The 12,043-nt window shown below is 34.8% G+C and overlaps 1 protein-coding gene across 3 annotated transcripts; it reads right to left on the bottom strand.

The window, feature by feature from the left end:
• Positions 1–358: 358 nt before the first annotated feature.
• Positions 359–11,475, bottom strand: LOC138693308 (zinc finger protein 227-like). 3 transcript variants are annotated; one of them, XM_069817187.1, is made up of 5 exons: positions 11,398–11,475; positions 10,026–10,120; positions 8,661–8,798; positions 8,398–8,474; positions 359–5,253 (listed from the first exon to the last, which is right to left on the bottom strand). In XM_069817187.1, the coding sequence occupies exons 1-5, from the start codon at positions 11,402–11,404 to the stop codon at positions 4,470–4,472; spliced, it is 1,101 nt and encodes a 366-aa protein (XP_069673288.1). In that variant the 5' UTR covers positions 11,405–11,475; the 3' UTR covers positions 359–4,469. The 3 variants fall into 3 exon arrangements, with proteins under 3 accessions (XP_069673288.1, XP_069673306.1, XP_069673298.1); XM_069817205.1 differs by having other exon boundaries at positions 359–2,571; XM_069817197.1 differs by having other exon boundaries at positions 11,336–11,471.
• Positions 11,476–12,043: the final 568 nt, after the last annotated feature.

Raw genomic sequence — 12,043 nt, 5'->3', positions numbered from 1 at the left:
CCAAATCAAAAGCTGCCTTTAAATCAATAAAGGCCAGATAGAGGTCCTTGTTTTTCTCCAGATTCTTCTCTATTGTTGTTCTAAGTATAAATATGTGGTCCTGTGTTTGTCTTCCAGGACGAAAAGCTGCTTGTTCGTCTTCTATATCATCTTCTACTATCCTCCTAAGCCTCCTTTCTAGAATTCTAGTATGTCAATAGACTTAATTCAAATAATAGGAGGCAACATACATGACATTCATCTGCAACTAATTCTTATGAATATTAATATAGTATCTCAAGTGGCTTTCGTTGAAAACTGAACTTGGTCAAGGATGAGGATAGGACGAAAAGATGTCAAATGAAATGAAAGCACTAAGCAAAAGGGATATATTATTTTATTTCAATATACAGAGAATAATGTGTATAACTTATCATATCTTCTTTCACCAGGAACTTGACATTTCTCACATGCACATAATTGGCTCACTGCCTATGTTAAAGTTATATATTATATACATTAGAATCGCAAAATGAAAGAAGTTATTTTATTTTATGCAGGAATTCTAGTGCAAGGAAGCACTCTATGTTTATACTTCCGCAAAACATATAAAATTGTCTCCATACTCAAAGTCTCTTTCAATGGCCAACAATATTCAACCTAGGTTTCTGACTTTAAAATTAAGGGCAACAGCTACTAAATTGCACACTGAGCACCCGATAGTCATCATCACGTATTAGACCCGATAGTTCTCCTGTAAAAGTTCAATTTGAAGGAAGCATTAAGTTGTCCTATAAATTAAATTTACAATTTCCTTTCAGCAAAAAGTTGAAATTGTTACAGACTGGTGCACACTCATAGAGACCACAAACCAGTATGTCTAATTCAAGTCCCACAAATCTATCTGCAGAGGACATCTTCCAAGTTCTCACAAAATTGGGGTTCTGAATTTACAGGTACACCATAAAGTAATTCTTCACATACGATTGTAAGCAATCCATCCAATAAAGAAACAGTTTTACATTACAGTAGTACTGATACCAATAAAATAACAGCAAAAACCCTCTTTTTTTAATCATTTTTATCTCTACAAATCCTACCTGGCACATACAAGGAGCCAAATTAAGGTCATCAGCAGTGAAAAAACAGTCATTTCTCTATATTTGACTGGACCTCTACAGCTGAAATAACATCCTATACAATTAAAATTAAGAACTAACAATGCCGGAAGCTGATATCCATTTTCTCTTTCTTTCCACACATCTATTGTTGTTGTTCTCGGTTATCACAGTGCCCTCAAAAATGTTCCAATGAAGTTACTAAAACTATTTCTGATGAATTTAAATTCTACTTAATTTAGAGTTAGGCACGTGTGGCTATGTTTGAAAATTCCTTCTTCCAAGATGCACTTATTATAATGGAACTATTCTCAATCTGAAAGCTGCTGTTTGCTCATTGCTGCTAAACTTCGTATTAGTGGGTTTTTCTAGTTGTTTGTTTTATTTATTAGGGTGTGATTATCCGGAAAGAGAATTTTCCCATCTGAATAAATTTCTGAATATCACACTTCTACTTATTTTTGTTTCGTTTGTGTAATTCCTTGACTAAATTGTCTCACTGTTCATTTCCAAATACATATATCCAATGGTATTCACTGAAAAAATTTATATTTATAAATAGTTCTGATGTTTTTTAAATGTTTAAACCTATTTCATGGGTTATATCTTGGCACTATCCAAATATTACTTGCTATTAAAATCTGGTATCTATTATACATCAAAAAAAAGTTTTGCACTGCTGGTGCTTTGCTAAAATTGCATAGTGTAGGCTACCTTGAATTTTGGTAAGAGTATGTTAATATAATAATTAAAATCGAACAGAAAATTTATTCAAAGTATTCATGAAGAAAATCATAAACGCATAATTAAAATTACCTTACAACTAGGTACACGTAAGGATTCTATATTTTGAAATAGTTTTTACACCCCATCTGGTGAATTCAGTACCCTATTACAACCCCTCTGGTCATACAGCAAGCATCCTCCTTGACATATTGTCTTTAAGGGATTGGGTGTTGCCGACAGGCTATCTATCCAGGCTCTCTTCAAATACGACAGCGACAATCATCAGGCACAATGGAGATGCATACTTCGTCAGTGAAAAGAACATGGTGCCAATCTTCTAACGTCTACTCTCGATGGTTTCTTGCCCACTGGCACTTTGCACCATGAACTGCGGTTAATGCCAGCACTTGCCAAGGACGTCTCAGTGAAGGTTACAATGGTGAAGACGGATTTCTTATCGTCTGTGTGTAAAAACGCCTTTCAATGGCATCCAGTGCAGTTTCGTCTCGTTCCTTCTGAGATTTCTATTGACAGCGATTCTCAATCCTTGTAGTCGACCCAGGGTAACCACTTCGTGGCCTGTCAACATTTACAGTCTCTTCAAATGTTTTACGTGTCCCAATAACTTCACTGTGACTTCTTCCAACTTCTTCGGAAATTTCCCTCACTTGTTGATGAAGAAAAATGATCTTATGTCTTTCGAATAGTTAAATAAGCTCACGTAACACCATACAGAATGCCATTTGCACTGCAAATAAAATAAAAAAGTATCTTCTGTAAATTCCTGAATCTCTTGCTAATCAATAAAGTAAACTGCTGAAGCAAATATAAAAACAAATGAATCACGGAAGACAATTGCTGTAAAACTATGTTGCACGACCTGCAGATTCATATTGGATTCAAAAGTTCCACTTAAATTCAGTAATTATATGAATAAATATTTCAAGTAGTTGGAGAGTTTATAATATCACAATGTCATGGCTGTCTAAACTCAGAGCCATTAAGAAATAAGTACCCATAGAATGACAGCCCGTTTTATTCATGTTCATGATTTCATGGCCATCTAAACCGGCATAATCAACAAAGTAGTTATGAAAAGTTGAATGTTACATTTTGTTGCAATGAGTAGGCCTACTACATATGTAACTTCAGAATAATACGGGCTAAAATGTAAATAGAACGTTAACTTTGTTACTCATTTGTGTTACATGTAATACGTCATGAAAGATCGAGGTAATGCATTAATTTCTTACTGAATGAAGTTTGTACACTGAATATTGCATTTTCTTTGGCAGTGCGTAAAATGAATACCAGTACATAAAGTAGTAATTGCTCACCTTTTTTTTTACTCACTAGTACCAGGTAGTTATAATTAAACTGACGGTGTTCAGCGTGGCACAACACGGACTGTAATGATTGTACGCATGTGAAACCTCGTAGATACGCTTATTAAGCAATGCGCTCGCAGGAAAGATCAAACACATGAACACCTCGCGGGTATGTTAGGTGTACAGTGACATCTGCACATTATAGGGACCTGTTCGTGCAACACGCAAGAACGCAACTGTGACCACACCATTATTTTCATTCAAGACAGGCCACCACATGTCGCTCGCCACATGAAAGATTTGCTGCGAGAAACTTTCAGTAATGACCGCATCATCTCTAGGCAATTTCCAGATGCATGGCCTTCAAGCTCCCCCGACCTAAATCCATATGACTTCTGGTTGTGGGGATATTTGTGGGAATTCGTGTTTTTCAGGGACATATCCGGTCTCTGCCTGATCTAAAGGCTAGCATATGACATGTAGCTTTGATTTCACCAGATATGCTGCGAGCAACTGTCGACCATACCGTGTTATGAATGCAACATGTTGCTGGGGTGGGAGACCATGTAGAACAGTGTTTGTAACCATAGTTCCTAATAAACGTGTCAGAAACACCGTTATCAAGTATTTGATCTTTATTGCCTTTTCCTGCTCCCATACCACGTTCTGACTGCCTACAGAGCCATTTTTCACCTGGTGGCAAGAATTGAAACTATTTTTTTGCATAATTCGGGAGCGCATTGCATTATTAGCATATCTACGAGGTTTCACACTCCTTCGATCATTACAGTCCGTGCTGTGCCAAGCTGAACACAGTTTAATTATAACCCTTTGATATTTTAAACGTTCATTTTACACACTAACAACACTGGGTAAAATGCAACTTTACGCACTATCATAGAAAAAGATAATTCCCATTTCAATTCCCATTTGGAACAAAAGTCCAATGTATTATGATTCTCATCCTAGCAAACAAAGACGACTTTATCGAAGTTTCATTATGAAGAAATTCACAGAAACGCTAGTTGAATTCTATGCCAGAAAACAAGTGCACTTTGAACATAAAGGTAACAATTCAGTTTCCTTCCACGTGTGAATTCGAACGAAATTTTATTACAATACAATTTCTTATTACTTATATTCTTGCCATATATTTCACACTTAAAAGGAAAGGGATCTGTTAGAACTCATAAGGACATTATTAAAGCCGAAGAATAAGGAACTGTTTGTAAGATATTTTACATGTGAAGAGATACTCCTTCATAAGAGCGCGAAATTCAGCCACGTATCCCATATTCTCACTAAAAATGCTACATTACTAAGCTAAGTCTCCTGTGTGTTTTTTTCGTATGTGACGTTTCAGAAATTTGTTATTCCTGAACCCTTCACTACATACGTCGCATGTAAATGGCTTTTCCCCAGTGTGAATACGTATGTGATCTCTCAAAATAACAGACCGCGTGAAATTCTTACTACATATATCACATTTGAACGGCTTATCTCCAGTGTGGGCACGTTTATGCCTCTCCAAATCAATTTTATAAGAGAAACTCTTGGAACATATGTCACATTTAAAGGCACTATCATCATGTACTCTCATGTGGCAAGCAAAATAATAATTGCTAGTAAAAGTCTTTCCACATACATCACATTTGTAGGGTTTCTCGTCAGCGTGAATTAGCATATGAAGTTTCAGATGATGTGATCGTTTAAAACTCTTCATGCACTTCTCGCATTTATAGGGCTTCTCCCCAGTATGGACACGCACGTGGTCTTTCAACTTATTCGACTGTGTAAAATCCTTACCACAGACGTCGCATTTAAATGGTTTATACCCGGTATGAATACGTATATGTCTTTCAACGTCTTTCTTGGAAGTGAAGTACTTAGAACAGTAATCACATTTAAACGCACTTTCTATATTATGTACTCTCATATGACACGTTAAGTAGTAATTGGTTGTAAATCTTTTCTCACAAATCTTACACTTGTAGAGTTTCTCTCCAGAATGGATTCGCATATTTACTTTAACTGGTTGTGAATTCTTCACACAAGTATTACTTGCATTGCTTTCTCCATTGCTGACGTTACTATGATGAGTCCTGAAAATCAATAACATATCTGTAGTCACTAAGGCTAGTGTTACAATTCCCAGTGAAATTTTGGAATCCAATGAAATGTTACATGAAGTAAAGTAGTCCCACCATCAGTGTTGCAATGAAGATTGAAGTATAATATAAGGAAAATGGCCCTGAGAATCAAATACCAAGAAGTTTCTCGTCATTTGTCGTTAGTGACTTGACGAAAAATCTCAGAAAGAACGCAAGTGCGCAACTCGATTATAATGGTTCAATTTGATTCCTTCAGTTTCTTGGTGAGATATTCTGACCACCATTTATCTGATCGAATTTGAGAAGGACAGAAGACTTAGAATACATGTTCATAATCGCACCAATAAGTGAAAAGTCTATAATTTCAAATCTGTCTTTATCACAAGTCTCTTGCATTTCTTTAAATAGTACACTGTACCAGGACGTGTACAATTACAAACGACTGCGTCTAAAATTGTTTCCTCAGTTCTATCTGAATTCCTTCCCTTTTCATACTACGAAATTCTAGTAATTAGAAATATAGAAATTTCTCATTAAACATACAATGTGACTGCTCTTTAAAACACTATTTATATAACGAAACAATTATATTCAATTCATACTTCAAATGTCAGACATAACCAAATTAACTTCACACATACTTTGTCATCAATATTTGAAATATGAGAAAGTTATACCCGAAAATTGTCAGTCGATATTTTATTTAAATCTGTAAGTCAAGATAACTTTAGCTGAACCAGCAATAAAATTGTCGGCTCATTGCTCAGTTAATACTTTTTAATAAACAAAACTCTAAAACTTACAATCTATTTCTCTCACTGAGACCGAAGCTTAAAATATATAGTAAAATTTCTTTTACATGTGTTGCAGTTATGCATTTTTCACACATGCTCGTTCCAGCAAAATTCCAATACTTTACATATAGGTTTTTCGTTATTCTTTCTATATTTTTATTTACTCTGATGGAGTTAGGGCCACAGGCCTTCTCTTCCACATAACCAGAAATGCAATACAACTACAAGAAAAATTCTACATCATGATGCAATTAATCTAGATGCACTTATACGACCATATTTTAAACTCACGGAGATACAAAACGTCATTTCTAATTTCTAAATATATTTTTCTCGAAATATGATTTGTTATGAAAATGTAAGAGCACGAAAATACTGTCCATGTTTATTGTTAAGATGTGACCCATTTCGAAAAAAGTGGAAATTCGAAGCAGCCCATGCTTCTCTCCCTCCAACAATGTTGAGCTCTTTAATTATGCTGTTACTGGATTATAAACAGTGAAACGTTTCGTAACAAATCATGACGTAAGTGAACAAATTATGGAAGTCATCACAATTTGAGGGCAAGGTATGCTCCTTAGGAGCCTGCAGACCCAAATAACTGACTTTTAGTAAAAATAATCACATATTATTAAATGAAGATCACACGTTAAGAACAAGATATCACTTTCGTAAATATTTTGAATTGGAGTTTGAAATATAATATAATATATCAGCCAACTTTTGCTCTAAGCAATTACGATTTCCTACAAATAATCTTACAGTCATCAAAAAAGAATTATAAATTTGAGTACCGTATTATAGACTCAAAAATGGCTGAACTATGAAGTTCTAAATTTTTCTTTGAATATTTTAATGAATTGACTTAACTCTTTCTTCCCATATAGTTTTAAAATGCTATTTCAGATGTTATTAAACATCATTTTCAGTTTTCATCATCACCATAACCATTTCACGTATTAGACCTAGGAGTCTGTTATGGTGTCTATCCAGCACTTTTTAGGTCTTCCCAAGTTTCTTCGGCCTCTTGGAGTATAGCATAACATCAGTTTTGTCAAACAGATGGATGGCATCCTGGTAACATGTTCTTTCCAGTTCAGTCTATATTGTTCTATGTATCGGTAATTGTATCTACTTTTAATTCTTTAATATTGTCCTCATTTCTTTTATGGTCAAGGAGGGAGTAACCAGCAGTTCTTCTCATAAATCGCATATCGGCTGTTGTGAGTCCCCTTTCGTCAGCCTTTTTTGATGGTCGAGGCTTTGCTTCCATATGTGAGAACTGATCGAGTAAGAGTTTTATATATCCTGAGTCTAGTGTGTCGCTGGACTTGAGAAGACTTAAAAACCTGATTGATTACATCTAGGATCTTGGTGAATTCGGAAGTTTTAATCTTTATTATATTCTTCGTGAGCAAATGCTCATTGTAGCCAAGGTATGAATTAACACGTTCTATTTAACATTATTTACACAAATTTTACTCTGAATTGGTTCTGTGTCTAAAAATGCCATTATTTTCGTCTTCTGTGTTGAGATTATCATATCAAATTTAGAAGCAGTATTTTCTAAGATGGAAGATGAGTGGAACAGAGAAAAATTCCCTCCGGCACCGGAATTTGAACCCGGTTTTTCAGCTCTACGTGCTGATGCTCTATCCACTAAGCCACACCGAATTCCCATTCTGATGTCGGATTGAATCCTCTCAGTTTAAGTTCCACCTCTTGGTTCTCTCTAGTGGCCTACCCTCATGCAGACGGCGCTTACTCTGTTGGATCCCGGCCACTTAGTCACTCATAACAAGTGCACCTCAGCACATGTATGGACATTGTGCCATTATCATACATATATGACGCAGTGCATGAGTGTAGGCCACTAGAGGGAACCCAAGAAGTGGAACTTAAACTGAGAGGATTCAATCTGACATCGGGATGGGAATCCGGTGTGGCTTAGTGGATAGAATGTCAGCAAGTAGAGCTGAAAATCTGGGTTCAATTCCCGGTGCTGGAGAGAATTCGTCTCTGTTCCACTCATCTTTTCTCATATGATGACGCAGAATTTCTGCACGGAAATATCATATGTACTTCAGTACATCATAATAATAATATAGAATTTTCTAAGTTATGTATGGCATTTTGGAGTTCGGATTCTGTTCTTGCAATAATAATCTGGTCGTCTACAAATAATAATTCTCAGTTATATATTTTCCTCATTTATGCGTTTTTTTTAGACCAGCATAAAAGCATATAAATGAAGTTTTGTTGTATAATTTTCCTTTTATGTCACAAATGCGGTAGCTAAAGAATATGGTAAACAAGCAAGTTCACACACTAGTGTACTCACCCGTCTGTCCGGTCACCATAGCGTGTCACTTCGTCTGTTATCAACTCTTCCTTCACTGTATCGTTACACGACTCTTCCTAAAGAAGAAAAGTGATACTGTCACATAGTAAACATAATAGAATAGTATATATGGTGTGAAAATTGACATAGAGTAAACTAGAGAGAACTGAAAATTAACTGGTGTCTGAAAATCTTTCGCTTCTTGTTTCATAACTTCAAGACCAAAAATTTAACAAACGCCTATCTAGAACAATAAAACTCACCTCAGGTTCAAACTTCAATACTGGGAATGAAGTAGAATCTTCATTGTCTTCACATTTGATGTCTGATACGTCATCACAGCTTTGGTCTAAAGGTTCGATCTTGATCTCACTAACATCCACTTGCAAGAAATTCCCTATCTGTATATAAAAAATATAAACAAAAACTAATTTATGAACATCAATTTCCTTTCCGCAACATTATTTTGGAATATGATGGGGAACAGTACTAGCGACATCTGTAAGGAAAGTAGAAAATAATTTTTCTTCATTAAATAGTCGCTACGTTTTCTCTTCTCTCATTCTTGTCCTGCACTTTTCTACTTATTTTCTTTCATTCGCATCTTTATTTCTACTACACGTATTTTCTACTATATTAGGACCTACACGACATCGTTATCTGTCCAAAGAAAGAATAAAGTGATATAAATAGGATAACCATAACTGCATCAGTCAAAATTGGGAGACCTGTCACTACCCCAACCTTTAAAAAAAATCTTGCAGAAGTTTATATTAAAACACATGAACAGTATTGTAAAATTAATAAATAATTTTGCCATAAAATAGTATTGTGTAATTAAAAAAATTGGAATAAAACAGTATTATATATTGAACAGATAATGGTATAATAGTTGTATTACATTTATATATATTTTGTGCAATGAGCAAAAATTTGTGGCAAAATATAGTGTGTGCAAACAGTTATGTCATGAAAGATATTTACTTAGATTTATTACTCCAGTAATATTTGTTTGAAGTTGCTATTACATTCAGTAAGACAGGTTAATTAAGTAAATAACTATAAAAGTCACTGCATGTAAATTTTCTGAAGCTGAAACAAGGGAAAACACAATTAATGTTCCCGGTTACTGATCCTGTTTCTCTCTTCTGTCCCCTGTGAAGATACAAGAATTAAAAACTCTCTCTATATTGACATCCCGTGATGGAAGTGAGAAGAAATATTGTGCAATGTTTAGGGATTCACTGAACTGCCCACCAGTACGACAATAATTAAAGCATTTTTCATAAGCCACTTCTTCATCCCAGTGACCGTTTTCTGTCACTTTCAATTTTATTTTTAAAAAATGACTTGACATGTACTATTTCATTAAATAGATAGTTCTTTTAGCAACATCCATGACAATGTGAAGAAGTTACATAATTTATCATATCAAGAAGTTAAATGTTCAATTACAATATTATAGTCGCAAGGAATGGTGTGAAAAGTATTATCAAAGGTTTGTCAATGTATTGGTTCTATAAAAAAATTTGAATTACGAGTGATGTACGCGAACTACACAATTACAAATCGCTTTTTATAATCACCATGGGACTGTAAAGTAAAAGATCATGTAGTTAATCACTTACCATTGATAAGTTTTCGCCTTCTTCCTCACATGTGTCTTCCTTTTGTGGAGATAATGGGTCCATCTCAGGTTCTTTTTTAATCACATCTATTAACCCTGAAAATATAACATTCATTTTATTTACCTGAAAGTTGTTGCTTGTTTACAATACAGTAAGTTTCTACGCTGAACGAGAGCTGGGAAGTTCCTTCGTACTCAGCTTATACGCCTTCAACCGTTTTGCAGCTATTTGGTGTTTCCCGTAAACTAATTGAATTAAATATTTTCACTATAAAACATATTTTTGTTTAACCTCAGTGTGCATATATTAAAGTATACAAACTGAGGAGATCCTTACGCTTTTTTGCCTGTTTCTGATTAAGTGAAATAGGTTACTAGTCAGTGATGTATGCAATGGAGAGGGAAAGAAACTATCCGCCCTACCCGATTATCTCCTGACTTAGTTTCTTCACATGCGACACCTTATTCGTGTTAATTACGAAGTTCCAATCTGTTTTCGGATAACTGACTAAACAAGAACAAGAAGAGTGTTTTGCATGCATTGAAATGCCACTTTACAATATTATTCTACATCGAAAAATAATAAGGTGCTTAGGAAAATATTTGGGGCTAAGAGGGATGAAATATTACACGAGAATAGAGAAAGTTACACAACTAGAACTGCACGCATTGTATTCTTCACCTGACATAATTAGGAACATTAAATTCAGACGTTTGAGATGGGCAGGGTATGTAGCATGTAATTGGCGAATCCAGAAATGCATATAGAGTATCAGTTGAGAGACAGGAGGGAAAAAGACCTTTGGGGAGGTCGAGACGTAGATGGGAGAATATTAAAATGGATTTGTGGGAGGTGCGATATGATTGTAGAGATTGGATTAATCTTGCTCAGGATAGTGACTAATGGTGAGTTTATGTGAGGGCGGCAATGAACCTCCGGGTTCCTTAAGTAAATAAAAAAATATTATCGCTATAAAATCCTTAAATATTCAACTTAATCCTCTAATAAAAAAGAAACGATTATATATTCGTTAATTTTCAATATTCCTACCATAGAATGAGGGCAAGCACGATAAACTGTGTAGCCTAGACCTAAGCATGATTTTTTTTTTCCAGCGGAATGAAAATTTCATATATACATTGCAGGACGCATATAAATATGGATAACACGCATTTACAGCATTTAACTAATTTTCGATTAACTTGGCTTGAAAAACATTACAGCGAAAGGAAAAGGAACAAACCTGTAGGTCTAAGGGAAGCCTACATAATCCATTAAGCTTCAAGGGATTAAATATCGATCAGTATTACCTATTCAGTGGATGTAAAACTGTCGGTAAAATCAGCCAAGTCAGAAAAATGCATGCAAATACCTTCCATTTTCAATAGCCTATTTCATAAAATACCATTAAACAGGTCACTGTACCAAACAAGTTCTTTGTTATTTGTATATATTTAGGATGATGATGTGTCATAATGATCTATTTGCAGTGACGGAACGGAACTTAATGTGAATATATTGCTTAATGTAACAAGTTTTCATTGATTAAATACATTCCGATATTATTCAGATCATATTCCAGGATTGAGAGTAAAAGATAATACAATAAATATATAACTACACTATGTGCTGTACAATTATAGGTTACCGGTACCTATTTATAAGAGTATTTGTGTAGGCCTACATGTACGAAAACATCCGTTCGTCAGTTTCAAATACACTCAGGGACAAAAAAAAAACGGACACTTTAATATTTGCTGGTATTTTGCAAAACATTATCTTCTCATACAATATTATGGTAGCCATCTGTTGTTATGGAGACGTGTATACATTGTTGATTGTTTTTTGTTTTATAAACAAGCCATTACAACCAAATATTCCAATTTTGCTTTCGGAGTCTCAGCTATAACAATTTTGTCTCAACCATTTTGTGCTTCACTATCGTTATCATTCGTTATTTCTTTATTTTTACATTTTCTGAGTTTAAGTGGGGTTGTAACATTTGTCTTAAAACAAGA

This window comes from Periplaneta americana, chromosome 2 (genome assembly GCF_040183065.1).
Source record: "Periplaneta americana isolate PAMFEO1 chromosome 2, P.americana_PAMFEO1_priV1, whole genome shotgun sequence".
In the NCBI taxonomy this organism is placed as follows: Eukaryota; Metazoa; Arthropoda; class Insecta; order Blattodea; family Blattidae; genus Periplaneta; species Periplaneta americana.
Note: the sequence above shows the minus strand (reverse complement) of the source record. Positions and strands in the feature narration are given on the sequence as shown.

Coding starts and splice junctions, on each gene's coding strand:
- LOC138693308 (XM_069817187.1), bottom strand. Junction 8,799..10,025: donor AAGGCGAAAACTTATCAATG/GTAAGTGATTAA, acceptor TTTTATATACAG/ATAGGGAATTTCTTGCAAGT. Junction 8,475..8,660: donor TATTGAAGTTTGAACCTGAG/GTGAGTTTTATT, acceptor TTTCTTCTTTAG/GAAGAGTCGTGTAACGATAC.